Source organism: Drosophila suzukii, chromosome 3 (assembly GCF_043229965.1).
Source record: "Drosophila suzukii chromosome 3, CBGP_Dsuzu_IsoJpt1.0, whole genome shotgun sequence".
Lineage (NCBI taxonomy): Eukaryota > Metazoa > Arthropoda > Insecta > Diptera > Drosophilidae > Drosophila > Drosophila suzukii.
This window is the reverse complement of record NC_092082.1, coordinates 78070086-78091030: the sequence shown is the minus strand read 5'-3', so window position 1 is coordinate 78091030 and position 20945 is coordinate 78070086. Positions and strand designations below refer to the sequence as shown.

The 20945-nt window shown below is 41.3% G+C and overlaps 1 protein-coding gene across 4 annotated transcripts in view; it reads left to right on the top strand.

Moving 5' to 3' along the window:
- The window catches only part of Ubx (Ultrabithorax), a 79379-nt gene extending 60137 nt beyond the window's left edge, over positions 1–19242 (top strand). For all 4 annotated transcript variants that reach the window (XM_036817883.3, XM_036817881.3, XM_036817880.3 and 1 more), the window contains one exon: positions 17929–19242. In XM_036817883.3, coding sequence (XP_036673778.1) covers positions 17929–18230 — 302 coding nt within the window. In that variant the 3' untranslated portion in view covers positions 18231–19242. The remainder of the gene's footprint in view (positions 1–17928) is intronic.
- Positions 19243–20945: the final 1703 nt, after the last annotated feature.

Here is a 20945-nt window from a genome sequence, read left to right as displayed (position 1 = left end):
GAAAGCGCGCAACAGCAACACGGCAAAAGAGCGGCAACAACAACTGCAGCAACAGCAACATCAGCAACAACCGGCCAAAACAAATCAACAGCAACGGCCAGAGCAACAGCAACCTGCTGACCAGTCACAGCGCCCTCTTTTCCTTTTTTGCACAGAGGAAAAAATACAACAAATGGGTCTAAAGCAAAAATATTTAATAATACTTTTAAAGTACCAAACCAATATTCCAAAACATTGTTTAAAAAAAATAGAGTGACCTTTATAAATTCTTACTTTATTTTTCAGAAATATTCTTCGGTTGATATCAGATTATATTTTCTTTTAAAAGAAGGGATTCTACAATACCTGACAGGTGATCATCATTTTGTAATCAATATGAAACCAATGAAAATTTGTAGGGCTAAAAATATAAAACAGTATAAATAATGAAGTTAATAGTAAGATTAGGTGATTTTCTCACCGTGTATCCATCAGCATTGCGATGGTCATCGGGTTTCGTTCCTTTTTTCACGCGCCCAGGAGCGTGTCCCTGTGTCCATGACCATGGTCCGTGTTCGCATGCGAAGGAAAAGGAAGCGAAAATATGCAATGTCGGACTAAATTGTCCGAGGTACCGCCAGTCTTCAGGCCCCAGTCCCCTGTACCAGGCCAAGTCCCAATCCCATTCCCAATCCCCCCGATTTCCAGACCAAGTGCAATCAACTTTGGCTGCCTCTCGGCGTGCATAATTCGCCGTTGCTGTTGCTTGTTGCTTAAATTGCAAATTTATAATAAATAGAAGTCTGCCCGTTCCCCCTGCCTGGCTGCGTTCAATCATCTGGGCGGTGGATTAGCCATTTGGGTGGGTGAATAACAAGCATTTCATTTCAGCTAAAGACTTTACCTTGCGGAATTCGTTCTGCTTTTTAAGCACATCATCTAGTTATTTATTTAATAAAATCCAATAAATTGGAGTATTTTTCACCCGTTTACTATCCAAATAATGGATTTTGCTCGGAGCTTCAAATGCTCAACTAATTAAAACTAAGCTGAAATGGGTGTGCGAATTATTCCTAGCAACTTATTTGTCAAATCCACTTGACCATGGTCAGATACTGGGATATATAAAATATATTTATATGTGTGTTCGTCCTTTCTAGTTAGTTTTTCTGCCGAAGCATCCAGCATTTTAGGACAGAGTTTGTTTTGTGGCCATTTTATTACATATATTCTGTATAATACGAGGGCAACAACAACAGCATAAATGCCAAAAAATATATACGTTTATATATGTGTGTGTATTGTTGTTAGCTGACTGCAGAAATTTGTGTGTGGAGAGATAAAAGTGCCAGGGCAACTTGTCATAATAAATTTTGCTGCTAGAGCTGCGCTGCGCTGGCTTTTGCCTTTTTTATTTATGCGCTTTTCATAAAACACAATAGCTTTTGTTTAATAACGCAGCGATTTATTTTTTTTAAATAACGCCCGAGTGCAACAACATCGGCCTTAATGAAGCCAGCGAGCAGACACAATTTCATGGGCTTCGATTTTCAAATATTCCCCTTTTTTCGACCGATTTTTGCAATTAATAATTTGCATAAATTTATGTTCGCTTTAATAATCTGTTAACTACGAAAACAAAGCCAGTGCGCTTGCATGCAGCCAGGGAAAATTTGTGGAAAGTCGAAGCAAAAAGTTTATCAATGACTGCACAGGCCCACAAATAACCATCGTCCACGATGCAAATAAACTGCAACACTGTTTAGAGACTGCACTGCAGCTCCAGTTCCCAGTTCCCCATTTCCCTTTTTCCCTGGTCAAAAACAATGTGCAGCATTCAAATGATTAAAACAGCTACGAAATGCTGCTACAGCCACAGCCCAGTTTAGTTCGGTTCGGTTCTGGCCAGGCCAAAAACCATATAGCCATATAGCATACAGGCATCCAGAGAACAGCGGCCACAACAACTGACTCGCCTCTCCTCTTCTATCTGTGTGTGTGTGCGCCACGTTAATCTTTGAAAATCCGAGTGCTGTATGCGGTATTATGCGAAAATTTATCTGATTTAACACCTAATATACAATAACTTAATATGCAGTGTTCTCCGGCACTTGCACGAGCGGCGGCCCAGGCCTGCAGTCATCCACCAAAGCCGGGGCCCAGACCCAGACTCCTACTCCTACTCCGACTCCTCGACTCCGCTGGCCCATCGCCATCCCATCTGCCAGGCTTTGATCTCGAGGCACCGTGGGCTAACCAGCTGATTGGATGTAATAAATATAAATCTATATGGTTTTGAATAAAAATGAGAGCAAATTAGATAGATTTAAAAAAAAATATTTTTAGTGGTGAATGTTTAAGTCAAAATATAAGCAAATATAAATTTATAATAATATTGAAAGGTTTTAAAAAAAATGTATACTTACTTATAGTAATTTGTCTAAAATATTCAAAAAATAAATTTTTTTCTTGAATTGTTTCATATAATTAGTTCTTAAATTTTTGGTTCTCATTTCAATCATTTTCATTCAAAATTTTTTACCAAAATCTCCCAAAGTTATTAAATCAAAGCAAACAAGTCTTCAAGATCTTTATAAATAGTTGATTATTATTTTTGGATTCCCAAAATGCCCACTGTTCTTAGACCTTTACTACAACAAAAACTGCAAAACTGCAATGCTCTGCGCCCATTTTGCGCCCAAAAAAGCTCCAACAATTGCGGCTGGACTTACTCTCCCTCACACACACACAAGCACACTCACACACTTGTAGGCTGGCAAACACATATGCACATTGCAGTGTCCATGCTGGATCCTGCCCCGCCCCCTCCCATCTCCCCGCCCCCTGCACCCATGTGCGTTTCGAATGCTGGGTTCTGGTATGCGGCGTTTGGAAAATGTGAATATGAACTGCATAAATCTTCCAGGGCGGCACTCTTTGCCACTGCGCCTAAACCCCATCGCACCCCGTTCGCCCCATCCCGGAAAAGCCCCCATCCAAAACTCTCCAGGCAAGGCTTTACGGCTTTTCGGCTTCGTACTCGGCGTTGACTCGCTCAAAATGCAAACGGACAAAAAAATATCAGGCGGCCCGCTGGCGCTGAAGCGAGTCGGTGCTAGTCCTAGTCCTTGTGCTACACGCAGAAATATTAGGTCATAAAGAAATCCTATATCGTTGATAAAAAAAATTAAATAACAAAAATAACATCCTAATAATATAATACTTTTCCCCTATTTGATCTTAACAAATGTATTTATTTTAAAACTTTAAATTACTTAAAATATAAAAAGAACCCTTAACATTTTATAGAACTTATTTTGTTAGACCCTATATCTTTTGTTTATAGATATTTCTTAGAAGATTTGAAACTTAACAAGTTTAATATATTTCCACCACCATATTCCTTTTAAATCCAAAAAATTCCAACTATATTTTAAAACATCAATAAATTTCAGTGTTTAATCATTAGCCAGAATATTTTTTCCAGTGCACTGCACACATATTCCTGGGCCGGCCGACTAAGATATATGGCTATAGGTAGTTGGAGCGCAAATGCGAATAGAATGTGGCGGCATCAAAGTTCAGCTCACTTACTCACCCGGCGATGATGGCCGGGAACGGGGGGAGGGGGGTTTTGGGGGTGCTGAAGGACTTTAGTTTGCTGCAGTTTTATGCGCCTATTTGGAAGAGGGGAAGTGAGGGGTTCGGGAACTGGACGGCGGGGTCTGCCCGGGTCATAACTCTCATATTATTATGCATTCATATCGCCATTTTAATCACACTCACACACGCATCGGAGGATGGGATAGCTGTGAGCGATATGGGATTATGGGGATTGCCTTTCGATTGACCATTGGAGCCAGACTTACAGACTTACAACCTGTGAATGGAAGAGGCCAATGGGCCGCCAAATCATTTTAAGCCATTTTTTAAAATATGCATATAAAAATTTGCCAACATTTTTTAAAGGGTCGAATTTCTTTCAGTTTAATTAACTGCCAAAAACACTTTGCTTTCCCCGCAAGGACAATTTTCCCTGGTTATAATAATGCCAATCAGTTTTCCACACCATTTCCGCCGCCGCCATATGTCGCAGTGTGTTGCAAAATCTATATAATTTGTAGCTAAACAAATTCCAACTGTGTACATTGTGGAAGTAACACTTTGAGGCCCCCCAATGATTTATTGCCCAATTTTACTGCCATGTTTTCTTAATTTCGCATTCGACATTTCCCTTGCACCTCCGTTCGGTGGCAGCCATGCGCACAGCACCACCCCAACCACCCACCCACCCTAAAAACCACCGAGCACCACCCTTCGAGGGGGGGCGGAGAAAGGAAGGGAAGGCATGTACCGTTAGATGGTGGATTGTAACTCAACGAAATAAAATAAAACACGCACCAAAGCACATTCATCCCTCGAGAAATATCGCTTATTTGGTCGGTAATAATTCTTGGCCTGTGTTTCCAGGCCCAAGACCGAAAAAACCCACCCACTTTCGCTGCCTTTTGCGAGTATAAAACAAAAGGCAGCATCTTTTGCTACTGCTTTTCTTCCTCTTGCCACGTGCGTGAGAAGGAGTCGGTGGGCGGTGGGCGGTGGGCGGTGGTAGGGGAGGCGTGGCACGCCCCAAGGAAAGGAGAAAGTTTTGTGCCAGCAACTTGAGCAAGACGCATGGCCCAGGGAAATTCTGTTAGGAAATTCTGGAAGGGAGACCAGATCCGAAAAGGTGAAGTCGCCTTAGGACAACCGATGGGGGATGGGTTGGCATGGAGAAAGAGAGCAAATTTTTCTCTCGTAGACACTTTTTACGAAATATTTCATCGAAATGTGTCCCTGGTGTAACATTTAATATTAAAGGTGGGCGGATGCGGATGCGGTGGCCAGACGGGCGGAAAACTCGGGCTCTGAGAGGCGGACTCCTTATAAATTAGCCTTATTCTCCAAGACATTTTGTTGCGAATAAAGCAGGAGAAAGTTTACAAAATGAACCGAACCGAAAGGAAAATTCTAAAGAAAGAATAAAACCCAATGGAATGAATGGAAAATAAAAGAAAAGTAAATGAAGCGGACAAGGCAGACGGAGAAGAGACCACCGCTAAAAACTTAGGCCAATAAATCACAAGTTAATTACAGGCGCGTATTAACTCAAGGCAGTGCAACCGCATTGCCACCACCCACAACGGGCGCCCACTCAAGCAACCCCCGCCCCGAGGAAAATCCCACCCACCACTGAGCTACAAATTTCATAATTATATTTTATGCGATTTATTTGTTCCTCGTTGTCATGTCTGTTTGCCCAAAGATAATGCCAAGCTGCGACTGGCTTCCTCTTCTTCTGAGTTTCCCCTGCCACAGCAATTGTCGTCATGTGTTGAACCATTTTAATTGCCGAACTTTTCTTGGGGGACTGGGAAAACGAACACCCAATGCGGGCACCGTGGAACCCACTAAATCTCTCGAACCCTCTTCTCCAGCGATTTATGCCGGGCAAATTTAATTGCCCCCCTCGCAATAGCAAACAAATCATATTAATTATCATTATTAATTACGATTATTCATTTTATTGGTTAGCCATCTGTACTGCGTATGTTTTTTTTTATAAATATAGAGCTATAATAGAAATATCTTTATGAAGTTATGATAAACACATTTTAAAAACTTCTCAGGATAACAACGGATTATAAAGTATTCACCAGCAAATCCAGCTTAATTTTCTCTGGTTGTTCAATGAATATAAAAACGATTTCCACCCCGACTTTAATGGAATCACCCCCTCAATTATAAATGTATATATTTAATTTGATGGTCTATTTACCATATTCATGATGTCACTTCTATGGCATCACTCTCATAACTTGAAAACTTTTCGTGGGTTTTTTTCTGAGTTTCGGAAAGTTTTGCTTCGGCCAAATGCCTTTGGGCGAACATTGGCAGCTGCTCAAGACGAATCGGGGCGGAATTTTCACTTTGTAAGACAAAAGTTTTCATTGCCCTCTCAAGATTGCGTGTGGGCAATGTTTCTTTTCTTTTCCTTCAGTCCGTTTCGTTTCGATTCGCCGCTCTGTTTACTGTTTTTACTTACCTTTGGTGGGTTTCTGCAGAGTCATTTACATACTTCCAGCCCACACCATCCATCTAAGAGCCCTCGCCATTTATTCATTAATTTAAAGTCCTGCGACATAAATTAGTTAACTTGGACTCGCAGTTTGGAATTGGCGGGTGTTTCGCTCGAGAATTTTAATGTGGATTCCTGAGGGGAACTGACAGTTTTTTTAGGTTTTGGTAGTAGAGGGGTAGCATAAGCTGCGGTTTCTTTCGCCAGTTGGGCTGAAGTGCATGTTTTCCTGGGGAAAAGCAAAAAAGAAAAGCCATGGCAAAGGAAAGCATACAACAATTGAAACTCCGGCGAGGGCGTCGGTGCCAAGTCAAGTAGAAAAATACTCATACAATGCAATAATACAACAAAAAACAGACAACAAAAACTCTGGAAAACCAAACCAAACCCATCCGAAAACGGGGAATTAAATTAACTATGATAAGTCGAAGTTAATATGCCCTTGAATTTAGGGAACGTGCTAAATTATTAAGATAAGATAAGATAATATAAGACTATAAAAAAACCTTAAAGTTCAGTTCGAAAAATCTTGATCTAAAGAATATTTACTAAAGATATCTCTTTAATTAACTGATATTCTGATATCTTTATTATAATATTTCTGTAAAAAAGATCCTTAAAATATATTATTTTTTTTAGTTTTTTTCTGATTCTTACAGAATGATTCTGAAAATGGAAGTACCCTTTGCTAGAGTATCAAAAGGCAACATTGTAAAATGAAACAACGGGCGTGAGCATGGAAAAGCGAACGGCATGGGTTGGTTGGGCAAAGTTTTCCTTTGCCACGTTTTTTTCCGCTCTCCGTTTTGTTTGGGCCCGCAACAATCTTGAACATTTTGGCGCTGTCTTTTGCCGGCCCAAGTGGAGAATGGGGTTTCGGCTTCGGATTGGGACTCGGATTGGGACGTGGACTGGGCAGACTGGGAATGGAGAATGTGGGCCGCAGGCGGAAACACCCAATACAAGTCACAGCTGGATTTATGTCATGCCTTTAATTGGCTGCTGTGCCGATGTCGAACTCGAGCGCGGAGTACCGGGCCCAGTCTTTATTCTCATTCCCATTCTCGAGTACCAGTCCTGGTCTTTCCCTACTCCTGCTCCTGGTACTGGTACTGGTCTCTTCCGAAAGCAACAATTCTGCCTTCATCCATTAGCTGGAAAATCGAGTTTTTTCCTTTTGGGTTGTTGTTTTTTTTCTGGTCTCCTCTTCCCGCTCAGGCTAAAAAACACAAGTGGCAATATTTCTCGGGAGTCGACGATACGGCGGGATTCCGGGGCAGCAATTAAAACGAAATTTTTCTACCCGCCGCCATCTTCGGGATTTTGCGATGGCAATTAAAAACGAATTTTGCGCGGCTTCATTAGGCGATTTGCGAATGGCGAATGGCGGCTGGTGAATTTCGAAGGCGGTGGCTGGGCTGCCAGCTTAAATATTCATATGAGCCAGGCTTTGCGATCTAAGGCGGGATGAGGAATGATTTGCAGATGCAGATACGGATACGGATGGAGTAAAAGATACAGATACCCCATCAAGTGCCAGCTGTTGCGGGGGCCATTGGGCGCATTCAAATTAAATTCAATAAATTTTTCACCCATATTTTTTATCCGCATTTTTTGTCGCCTCGCACTTGCAGAAGTCAAACGACCATCGAACGAAATATCAACACTTGCCCATGGTCCTGGTCCATCTGGAGAGGGGGGCGGGGAACGGGGGCGTGGCAAGGGTTAGGGCGGCTCTTGAGGCCCAGAAGCCGTCTGTGCTCCCCACTTGGAATTTATGCGCTCCGGCGACAACATATGGTCACGTAAATTCATGCGACAATATACGATATGATGTCACACACACATGACTCGGTGCTTTATTTTTTATGCAAAACGTTGTTGGGATTTTTTCTCTGTTTTGGTTTTTACTCTCCTTATTTTTTAATATGTGAGAAGAGACTTGAAGCGCCCCGGGAAAATGTCGCAAATGGGTGGGGAGAGATCCGGGGGCGGGGGTTCTGAAATGGGCAGAGGGGTCTGATTTACGAGAGACAGCCGGCCGCCATTCGCTTAAGTTAATAAGCGTGCCTGGCGGAAGGAGATACATTTATTTTGAAGGAAAGCTTATCTGGCAGATAGTATCGGTGAGCAAATGGTGGTTTGATGCAAAGAAAGTTATTTAAAAATACAAATTTAATACAATATAGGTATAAAATATTGTGAAACTATGGGTCTAATATCCAAATCGATACCGAATTTTGGTATTTTCAAGGGCAACTAGATATAAATTTATCACCTGCTTAATACGAACTCCCCTTGATAAACACCCTCCTATCTTTAGTGATTCCCCCATGAACATATGTCCATTTTCTAGACTACATATTTGTCACTTCACTAGTCGACTGCACTGTATGAGCTGCAAGAAATGTCACAATATTTTCCCCAAATTCGGACCCCCAGCACACCTCTCATTCCTCAGCTAGCTATTGGCTGGAAGTTATGGCCCGCCCTGCAGCGTTTGGCAGAGTGTGAAATTGGCAAGGAGCAAAATGAAAAACTTTTGGCCAAGCTGAAAGGGGGCTGGATGGTTGGGGGAAAGTTTGCAGTTGTGGCCAGCCAGTCAGCCATCTAGCCATCCAGCAGCCAGCCTGCCAAGTTCATAATTTCCCAAGAAGATTTCGCAAAATATTAGTTAAACAAAACATAAACCAAAACCCAGCAGACGTTTGTGCATACAAACGTGGGCTAAATCACCTAAAAGCATGCAACATAATTCACCCGACGCCAGCTCCTTGAAACCCTTAGAACACACACACTCACACAGAGACACACTCACGCAAAAGGGGGGGGGGGAAATCCCAAGAAGCGACGAAGCTCGACGTTTCCGTTTCCTCAAGCAGCACTCCAAACATCCTCCCACACGCCGCCCACTTTTAATGGCCCTGAGTTCAGTTTTCGGCAGTTTGGGGAGCGTCTTTTGCATGTGCAAGCTAAGTGAATCCGGTGGGCAGTGGGGACCAGGACCAGGACGAGGATGTGGATGGGTATGAGGACCTTCCTCCGAGGAGCACGCATGGGAGGCTGGGAGGGAAACAACAAGCTGGGTTGACATTAGCGGGCACGGCGCACAACGAAACCCAATTAGAACGGAGATATACGACACCAGGGCGAGGCGACGAAACAACACGGAAAATGGAGACCCTCGACGCAAGCGGAACCATCTTCCCATTTTCAGGGGCGTAGTCAGAGAGGGAGGAACACTTAAGGATAATTTTTAAAATTAATATGGTGCAAATATTTTTATTTATTTTAAGCTCTATTTAAAAATCCTAGTGTGACCAGGCAATATAAATGCATCACCACATTACTTGGTCACTCTAAAATTAAATTGGATTTAATAGCATATTATTTATTTTGTCATTTTTAAATCTGTTTATACTTTTCTAAATTGAATTCTCTAAAAAAATATAGTTGTAAGCTTATAAAAACCTAATTCTGACTACGCCCATGGCCATCTTGGTAGCTCCTTCTCTGATCCTGCGCCCTTTCAACAATGAAGCGTGTAATTACAAGCGTAAACGCTGTGTGGGTGGTGGACCAAAAATCACACGACAGGAGACATTTTTTGAAAAGGGTTGCGCTGAGTAATGGTGGTGGAGGTGATGGTCGGTGGTGGTGGTGGCTTACTCCGGTTTCTCCGGTGGGGCAGAAGCCAAGGTGGCACATACTCGTTCGTACGCGTCGCAGCGCATAATTACTTTACAAGTTCATTATAAACCATCATAAATCTATGAAGGAGCGCAGAGCCAGGCGACGACTTACAATGGAAATGAACATTTTCAACCTTAGCACTTTCTTTCTGCCTCCCCGCTTTCACCCATTCTTTAGCCCCCCTCTCCCGATCCCAGTTGAGCCGTAAATTCTTTGTCTGAGGGATGGGCGAAACAATGGCGAGTAATTCACTTGCGAAAATGTTATTGATTACGAAACAGGACGGCAACAACTGCGGCACCCGGCATCGACGACCAACTGCATCCCCAGTTCGTGGTACAATGGGATGAAACGAACCTTTGCTGGGGGAACATTTTAAATAGGGTAACCCCTATGACAAAATTGTAATGTTTTGGAAACCAGAAAAATTATGAACTTATAAAATAAAATCTTTATAGGATCAATGCCTTCCAATCCATGAAAAATTATAAAAGTTTTGCAAATGACTATAAAAATATTAAATGCCAAAACTTGAACAGGTTGGTTTGTAAGCCGTAACATTTATTACTTAACCCACTGTTGTGTACTGTATGGGCCCTCTGCACCTTTGCTTGTTTTTGTCGATTTTGCGCAAAAGCAATTTGAGCATAAATCTTTCCAACGACAAACTCGCCGCCTCACACACACTCACACACACCCTCACCTACACACACTCACACAACAGAGTGCAACTTTCGCAATGGACGCGGCAGGAATCGGAATCGGAATTGGAATAGGAATCGGTAGGGGTTTTAGGGGTATGGGTTCAGGATTCAGGACTCGGGATGTGGAATGTAGGATGTGGCCAACTGCAACTTTGAAATTAACTGTTAGTTTCACACGTTCTAGCAGTGAGGACTTAAAAAAACAACAAGAGGGGGCAAAAAGAAAGGAATTGTTGCCCTTAACTTTCACTTTTTCCCCGTCAGACGGTGGAAAAGAAAGAAATAGCTGCCAGGGAGCAGCTGCTGTGACCCCAAAAGACCGAACCCAAAACCCGAATTCGACACCGCACCGAATGGCTCTATCTCCCTTCCCCAATTCAAGCCATCTCTCTTGCACAGTTTTTGGACCATAAGTTTGTCGTTTAGTTGAGGGCAAATAAAAATAAAAACTTCAAGTGCCAATTATGTGTGAAATTCCGACACTTTTCGCTTGTTTACTTTTATGCGCCCTTAATGAAGTTTCAGCTGCACCACCTGACCTTTCTCCCCTTTCTCAGGCATATGTTGGTATGTATGTTCATACGACAGTGGGTGGTTGGGCGTGTTTTTGGGCGTGTAATGCGAATCGGGGAAGTCATGGGCGATTCCGGAAGCTGGGCTAATTAATTAGCCAAAGGTAAGCTGGAGAAATTTGACTAAGCGAAGAGGAACCAAAGATTTAATGATCACACTCTTATTTTTTGAGGATATTTGATAGCATATCTACCAACTAATTATCTAATCACCATAAAATATTCTACAATATTAATTAAACTTAACAAGCAAAAGTAACTGTTCAATCATGTTTAAAGTTATAACGTACCATCCCACATTAAATGCTTATTTAAACTCCGATTTCCACCCCACCAAAGACACATTTATTATGGGCCATAAAATACACCCCCTAACTGATTGTGAAAAAAATGCAATTAAAAACGCATTCAAGGCGATTTTCTCAACTGATATCAGAGAAGAAAGAGGCCGCCTTGAAGCAGAGTCGCAAACGAGTGGGCGTGTCGGATCAGAAAGGCGCACTCTTGCGCAATTAAAAGATACTCAGATACATAAATGGCGTTGCAGCCGTCGTCTGATTTGTATCTGCAGACCCCCTCCAAAAAAAGCATAAACAATCCCAGTCTTATCGGCGTGGCAGCCATTTTCCCTATTTCGGAATCGTTACTTAGATTTGACACTTGGCGCTGATTTTTATTGGCCCGTTTTTCGGGTGAGTAGCGGAAATGTTGCACATTTCCGTTCCAGAAGCAGCGCCATAACTTTCATCGATAATTATCGGCGACTCTCGAGGGCGGTGACGTCAGATGAGCCCGACTGAAGAGTGTCTATGCGAATTCCGTGAGTTGTGCGTTTTTAGTTGCTGTCTAATGAGCTCTGAAATCGGGAATATATGGCCCGGCAAGACGATGTTCCTCGCAGATATAGATATGAAACAGCTTGACATCGTGCCCACTTATTTATTTATTCGGCTGTCTCGGGATTTTGCCGGACTGGAACTGAAACTGAATCGAAATCCCCCATTGAACAGCTTCATCTTCGTAGTCACGCTTTGCTCGCATCTTCCTCAAATGCCTTTGCTTGTGCTTCGCATTTGAACTGTTAAAATTTGGTCTGCGTATCCGTATCTGTATCTGTATCTCTCAATCCCCATCGATGCGTTCCGCCAGCTGTCGCTGCTTTTGTATCTGTATCTGTATCTGTCTGTCTATGAAGATGAAACTGGAAATGGAAATAGAACTTGAAACGGAGCCAAAATAGAGTCGTTGATTATTTTAATGATGACGCCGAGGTTAAAGCACGATGGGAAGGCGTTCCGCACTCACACACTCGGCTGCTATAATATACAAGTATATCTATCTACAAGCCCCTAGATGATGGTTTCGGGGTCTATGTAAATATGGAAATGGCGTGTCGCGTTCACATATATTTTTATTTTTCCTCCTTATTTTTTTCGGGAGATCGGAAGAAAGGGGTATGGCGGCGTTCACATCGCTCATTAATTGAGCTATTAAGATAAACCCACATCAAATTCCGCGTTCAGCTTCGACGCGCCATGGGTTTTGAACTCCAGACGCTGAGCTTGGGGCACTGGGTCACTCAGCCATCGCTCGGTTTTGGTTCGGTGTGCCAATGATGGCATTATTATACAATTCACATGCTGAATAGAGACAATAAACAGTCAAATGTATTCATTCATACACAAATTGGCTTTTAATTGCCATGACATGCCGGCCCAAAAGTAACGCTCAAACTTGAAACATGAAAGGGAAAACGCTAATCGCTTGGATAGGGGAATACAGCAGACATTCTAGGAATATTTTATTTAGGTTTTCAATTTTTAAATCATGTAAATGTTAAAATATTGAAGAAATTACTTTAAGTATAACAAATTCTTAAGTCATATATTTTATTTTAAAAAATCTTTAAGGATCTGTAAAATTATTATATAATATGTTATGTTTTTTGGTGACTTGAAAAAGTAAGGTTCAACAGCTTTCGTCGCTACTCGCCGAAACCCCTTCGCCCTACGTTTTTCCCCCAAAACAAAGGCTGCCCCTGCTAAATTGCAAGCTCAACAGGCCCAGTCGTAACTCAAAACTGGGAAGATGCCACAGAAACGGGGTTCGGAATATGGATCGCTGGTCAGTGGCCCTGAATCGAGGCGACCTGCTACCTGTTGCACCGGCAGCTACCGCGAGCAACTTGCAATGAATTATTTTAATGACGAGAGAGAAGCCCCTTCGGTCGATCCTGGTCGATCCATGCGTAAGAAGATACGCCGCCATATAGAGATCCAGTCGCAAAAGAACCAGTTTCCAGTTTCCCGTTCCACTTCTCAGATCATCAGACGGCCATTGAGAGTTGCGCTTGCAAGCCAAAATTACCGAAATAAAAAGAAAACACCCATATGTATATAAAAAAAAGTTACCAAAAACTGTGCGTGAGGCTTAAGCTCGTTCGTTAAGCGGATTTTATCGGCGATCTGGTTGAAATTTCACCAGAGGTGCCCTTTTCTTTTTTTTGACCACAATTACGTTGAGGCCTTGCAATTTGGAAGGCTGTACGCGCCACGAATTCCGCGATCCGATCCGAATCGAAACGATCCCAATTCCTCGTGCGATGAACTGCACTTGGCACATCATTTTTTCTTTTTTTTTGGCAAGAGGCTCAGGGAAAATCTCAATTACCACCTAGCTAGTTGCAAATGCAGATTCAGTTTGGTTAAGCCCCCTCCGAAAAGCAATTAAAAACTCTGATTGCCTTGTGAGTTTTGGTTCGGGACTCTGAATTCGGGAAAAATTGAAAATTCAATTCCTGGCTGCGACAGCCATAAGATACTCGGCAAAGTTGGGGGTGCACACACCCTAAACGTGTATCTCAAAATTTGATAACCCAACCGCACTGGCAGCTGCAGATGCAAGTACCAAGTTGCAAGTTGCAGGTTGCAGATACTTGGATTGCGTTCGTGTTTGTGCTGGCAATTGCAACTCAATTGCGCATTTGCCACCGCAAGCATCAATATGTGGCATAGGCATAGGCGTAGTCATAGCCATAGTCAGGGAATAGGAACCATAATCACGTCTGAGCACAGAGAGATCCAAGGAAGCCACGCCCCCGTCCCCAGAGTCTCGTACTCCCTGCGGCCAATTTAATTGACAGATTTAGTGGTCCTCGATTGGCAGTGCGGAAAATTAGTTTTCCGTCTCGCAGTCAACCTCAACCGGGGCTGAGTCGCATTTAATTGTTTTATAGACACTCGAATTCGAGAATTCAGGGGGGGACGACGACGACTGAGCCATGTACTGAGCCCACCTATATATCTTTATATATAGTATAACCAGCAGATGTCGATGGGTGTGTGTGTGTGTGTTCATCATATACGCAAGGTGAAACACGCCCCTGACAAACACGCACGAAAATAGATTTAATTAAATTGCGAATAAAATGCGTGCGATGGTGTGGCATGGTATGGTATGGGACACATGTGTGCCAAGCCATCCAATTAATCGATGGCCAATCGATTTCTCTTCTCGCTTTTTGGCAGCTTTCCCCTCCCAAAAAAAAGGGTTTCTCTTCCGCGTGTCCTTTTGGGTTGATTTCTGGGAAACAAAAATAAAGGCAATTAATTTCCGGTTGGGCCTGAGCAGAAAGTTTTATGTCTTCTACGATTCCGCGTAATCTAAGTATTTGTATCTGGGCGAAGATAGAGATACCGGGAATGCCCCCATCCGAATTCCAGCTTATCAGAGCCCAAAGACAGCTCCCCAATTTCTGGTAAAAGTAAAATCTCATCTCAGATAGCACGTGACGATGACAAAAAGAAAACATAAATTAGAAAGAGTGCGAGATAAGGCCATGGAACAAAATCGAATTAAATATAAGTAGTGTATGTGTAGCATGTAGCCCCGCATCTGTGTGTATAAATACTTATAATAGAAGCATAGATCACACGATGTGCCGCATGCAACATGGAGTCGGCGTCACCTGGAGATTTATGGCCGCTTGCAACGCTCCCAAAACCGGGGGTGAGTCACTCCCCTAAGACAGAGGGAGATGGGTATACTTAGAGTCAGAACGAGACGGGCATAGATATCGCTCCGTTTCGGTTCAAAGTTCGCTGCAAATGGGAAACACGTAAACTGTCAAAACTTTAAATCCCTGAGGAATTTAAGTTAAAAAATATAACACGTACTGGGGACCCAGGCGCAGCTGTGCTACCCAAAAAAAAAAAAAGAACAGAATCGAGAGAAAAAAACATGAAGACGGAGTCGACAAAACCTTGAAAATGTATCTTCAGGGCGGCCGAAGGAAAACCATGGAAAGGCCCCATGGAAAAACCAACTGGAACCGAATAAATACTCGGAAAAAAGATTTCCTAAACTCACACCCCCATTCCACCTTCGTTTTTTCTCCCTCGTTTAAATTATCTACGAGAAATTTCGCGCCTTGCCATACAAAGTTTTATTGTACCACCCCCTTGGTCCGCACATACCAGCATTTAAATGATGTACTTAGAAATACACAAAAATTTTCCAAAAGTCTACAAAAGAAAATGGCACAGCACAGCAGGACGCAGATGAAGAAGAAGCAAAGAAGCGAGCCAGCAAAATGAATTTCGCACTTTTTCGCATAATAAATTTCGAAACTTGGCCAGCACTGGAAAAAATCTAAACGGGAGGGGGGAGGTTGAAAAAAAAATCGAGGCAAAGCAAAGTTTCGTAAAAAGTTTATTTTTTGCATATACCAAGGGCTTTATTTTCTTCTTTTATTTTTTGGTAAGGGAAGGGGAAGTTACGATAAAATAGTCGGTCGCCGAGTGACAAATTCCATTTAAAATTGCCGAGCAAAGCTCACGTACTCCTCAAGTCGAGTCCCTACCCCCTCCCTGGGCAACTCCTAAATAAAATGAAACTTTTGCTAAACCTCAGCGTGATGTATTCCAGGCAAAAGGAGCTGGAACGAAGGGAGCACAACTGCCGGGGATTTAAGTTAATCAGCAAACAGGTTTAGAGCTAAATAAATTTATTTATGCCTTTTACGCTGCTTGTTTGGCTGAGAGTCGGGCGGGGTTTACTTGGGAATACTTCGAGGCAGCATCTTTGTTTAATTGAAATTCCTATAGCAATTTAAACAAGTAGGTTGTAAGAAAAATAAATATCGTAATAAAAATAAAACAAAAAAGGATCTTAAATTCATTTGGTTTTTAAAGCCTTTGTCGACTTTATAAATGCGACAAATTGCCATAAACTCACGCATCGCAAATCTTGTGACCTGTCACTGGCCAATTTTCTCGCACATTAAATGGGTCTTTATAATTCTTGCAAGGCATTTTAAAAATAAAGCCACATTAAGCAAATTTATCTGCATGAATGCCTGAGAGAGAGAGATAGATAGACTATATAGATGATAATTTCTTTGTTTGCATCCTGGCCATTTTATTTCCATATCATTTTTATTGTCTATAAAATTTTTTCGCCATTTATAACCACCCACACCCACACAATTGCACTCGCAACGTTATAACCGTGCTGGCAAAATGTTTGTGTATGAGTGAAAGATAAATGCGTTTTCACTTTATGACTTTCGTGTCGGCATAAATTTGTTAATACCTTTAGGCCAAATTTATAACATAATAAATGCTCATAATATTTAACTTAACATTGTGCCCAGGCTCGGGACCAGGAGAAAGACCTGGTTGCGGAAAGTTGGGTGGATCGGAATGGGGGGATGGGTTTTCGATAAAATCAGGCAATGTCTGGTCCTCTCCTTCGATGGGAGATGGGCGATGGGCGGGAGACGAGACAGCTGCAGTGCATTTGCACACACGAAATTGAGTTATTGCACTTGAAGGCAAATTAAACTTCATAAATATTTAAAATCAGAGATTAAACACGGCATTGTGCTGCCCTGTTGATGCGACTTCTGGCTCCCCAGCTCCTCAGGCCCTTCAGCTCCACTGGCTTCTCATCTGGTCTCTCAGGTTGCCAATTAAACGGGCATTATCTGGCATAACTGCAATTTAAGTAGCCACATTCGCCATCACATCTCCCCAGTGCCGAGTGCTCGCACGTTTCTCCTTTTCATTTTAATGTTGCTGGATGGTTGGATGGTTGGTTGGTAGGATTTCGATGTGGTTGCAATGACAGCACGGCAGCAACATCGGCGGTGCAGCGGCAAACGATCAATTTAAAGTAACGATCCCGCGAGCAGAAACAAAAACCACAACTGCAAATGGCGATACTCGTAAAAATGAAATGTATTTCTTTTTTTTTTTTTTTTTGTTGCCATGATCTCCTTTTCTTTTACCCCTTTGCAAGGCAATTCCGGCCTACGTTCGAGCTGCTTGATGATCGCTGGCAAAAAGGAGAATTTATATTTACGACTTGGCCAAACAACGGCGAACAGCAAACAAATGTTGAGCAGCTTGTTGCAATTTTTCAATTTAATTTGAACGTTGAACGGCCAAATATAAATAGCCGTACATTTTGACAATGATTCGTACAGAATAAGTATACAATTTTGAATTCATAAAGCAATTAAAATTAAAATTGTTTTAATACACATTATAAATGCCTGAAATTTTAAATACATTGAAATACCTCTCTGGTGTTTCCGTAATTTATTTTGGTTGATACTAGGATACTTTTGAATATCCTATCAAACACTTTGTCAATGTTTTTCTACCAAAATCCTGAATTCATTTGGAACCTGTTGTTTAAATAGAAGTAATAAATTCTAAATAAATATTACGTTCACTGGAATATTCTTAAAATATTTGAACACAAATTGCTTATAAACACCAGGTCCATTTTGAAAATAAAGTATTTGTATTATTATCATTTTAGAGATTTCTTACCCATTCCCATCTCTATTCTCCAGGTACAAATGGTCTGCGAAGACGCGGCCGACAGACATACACCCGCTACCAGACGCTCGAGCTGGAGAAGGAGTTCCACACGAATCACTATCTGACCCGGAGACGGAGAATCGAGATGGCGCATGCGCTCTGCCTGACGGAGCGACAGATCAAGATCTGGTTCCAGAACCGGCGGATGAAGCTGAAGAAGGAGATCCAGGCGATCAAGGAGCTGAACGAGCAGGAGAAGCAGGCGCAGGCCCAGAAGGCAGCGGCGGCAGCGGCTGCGGCGGCGGCGGTCCAAGGAGGACACTTAGATCAGTAGATCATCGGATCTATCGATCTATAGACCTTTAGATCTGTAGGGATGAATTAGGCGGAATGGCGCAGAGACAGATACAAAGCAACTATATTGTAACAAATGAACTATTTACTTAAATGAATAATATTTAAATATTTTGATGGTACTTGTGCGAATACGAAACTTAACCTAAATCGAACCTAATGGAATTATTTCAAGCGTTTGAGCAGCAACCGAAAATACGTAAATGAAACAAAACTACAAACTAATTAACTAGGCTAAGTAAATAAAAGTAGTGGAAAGAGCGCAGATTATAAACCTACTTAGAGTTAAACAAGAAAAACCAACAATTTTAATTTAGTTCCAAGCAAAAAAATTTAAAAAAAGATTCGCAAGCGTAAGATTTATGTTTACCACATGTAGAGAGATCCCTCGAAATTTAAACCTATGTCCTGCCCCCTTTGTTGCTTACTGCTATGTTTAAATTAATTTTCGCGAAAAATACTCAAAAATTTAAGAACAAAACAAAAACTATACCAATATAATGTTGAGCGCGAGCAAAATTCTGTTGATATGAATTTTTGGTAAAAACCAGTTCTAAACCAATTTAAGATACGTGACAAAGGAAACGAAAAACAAAAAGAAAACTATTAAATTTTAACTTGAATATAAATAGAATTTGTTAGCCAAGTAAACATATTGCGAAACGAAAAACAAACGTTTTTGGGAGGATCGAATATTTGAATGTGTATAGTTTGTGCTTATTAAATAAAATAATGCAATTTTAGTTAACTCTGTTTAATTTTAAACGAATTTGTTTAGTTCTCGCCCAAACGACTAGAGTGAAGCTGTTTCTTTAAGTAATGTGTAGTGTGTTTACCTTTTAAATTAAATTAAATTAATGCCTAATTTTATTATTATTATGTTTAGTTTAATGACAAGCGTTTATGAGATTATCCGATAGAAGCGGCGAGAAGAGGAGTACGACAAACCGTTTGCCCCGGCAAACGCAAATAAATTATTGGTTTTGAAAAAATCTAAAAAAACAATGAGAAAACGAATTCGATTGTTGTGTTATTATTTTAGTTCATTGCCATTGCGATTTTCTGTTCTCCCAGTGTAATTAGAGCCTGAGTTGTTTGAGAGTTTGCGGGCTGCCCGCTTGCATGCGAAATTGCTTTTGATCTCGTTCCGTTAATTGATCGTGAGTTGTACGCTCTATAGAGATACCCATATACCGATTAGATAACGACTACGATACCGATACCATATATAGTTTAGTGGATCCCCCCACGAGCTGTGCTCGAATCACAAGTCGGTGTGTCCCGAAACTTGATCCTTCAGTTGAGTTTCCGAACTCAGTTTGTCCCAGTTTGGGGGCCAACGATGCCCTGCACAAGATGTATACGTAACTAGAGCCTAAGATTCGATTATAGATATATTATATATATATAAATCTTGATATATATTTATGTATTTATATGGATCGAGTATAAATGGACAAACAATAAGAGAGAAAATATCTGCGAAACGGAACGGAGGCAGATGCAAATACGTAAATAAGAATAAGTTAAATGTTATAGATTTTAAACGCAAACCGAGATACGTTACTGTATACATACACTGAACGAAAAAGTGGCGAATGAGAGGCGTGGATCGATGGGGTATTCCCCGCCACCGCAAACCAAGAATAGACGCTAAAATACAATACTTGAATATTTAAATGTGGATTATCGTAGCAACAGATATACGTAAAAAACGAGACCGATTCGGAGGAGTCTTGCATATAGTACTGCATTCTACCATTTACCTACTACTCACTTAAGTAATACCAGTGCATTCGTAGTAATAATAATCGCTACTTACGTGTACATTGCTAGTGGCTTTTACTTTAGACTCTCTGACCCTCGGACAGGCGGGACGAGCAGCCTATCCAGATCGAGATTACTACTTTTCCTAAATAAAGATCAGATCAGACCTACAAATACTTTGCAGCTACTTTTTCTACTCGTAATTTCCCCTCCCCGCGATCGCCGATTGGACCCGCAAGCTCCGTTTATACCTAATCTATTTAACTCTAATTTAAAGCCATTCTATGTTAGCTCCGTAAGTTGTAAATTATCAATATGAACTATACGTAAAAGAACAAACACAAAAACAAACAGCAACCAGTGAGAATGTGGAAAATGAAACAAATAAAAAACGATTTAAACAATTTATGAATTGTCTTTGGATTTTTATTGAAAAGGAGTGTGTTCTAAAATGTTTATGGTATGAACTTCTATTACTGGGTGATGGATCTAAAAAAGGAACAATAACCCAGATGGGAATGGATGACTAATTATAGAATATTCATTTCTATGACTCAATGAAATGGCAAAGGAGGTAGAACTAGATGAACCTGAAAGACCTTCTTTGCGTATTAATTATTAAATAAAATTAAATGACCAATTTTATTGTTTATCTTGGGTCCAAAAACTGACCTCACTCCAGACTCATTCTTTCAGCTGTTTACTTTATACACTTCTAAAACAGTAAATGTACACGAATTTTACTTATACCTTACATATTGGTCTTACTTTTACTTTTATTTTACACTTATACTACTTACATTTTACAAAAACAGATGATGTAAATATAAGGTAAGGAACACGGCTAAGACTCTAGCACGGACTCATTCCCTTGTGAGTCTTATAATCGAAGCAGGGGCGCAGCCAGAGGTGGCTGTTTTTGGGGGAC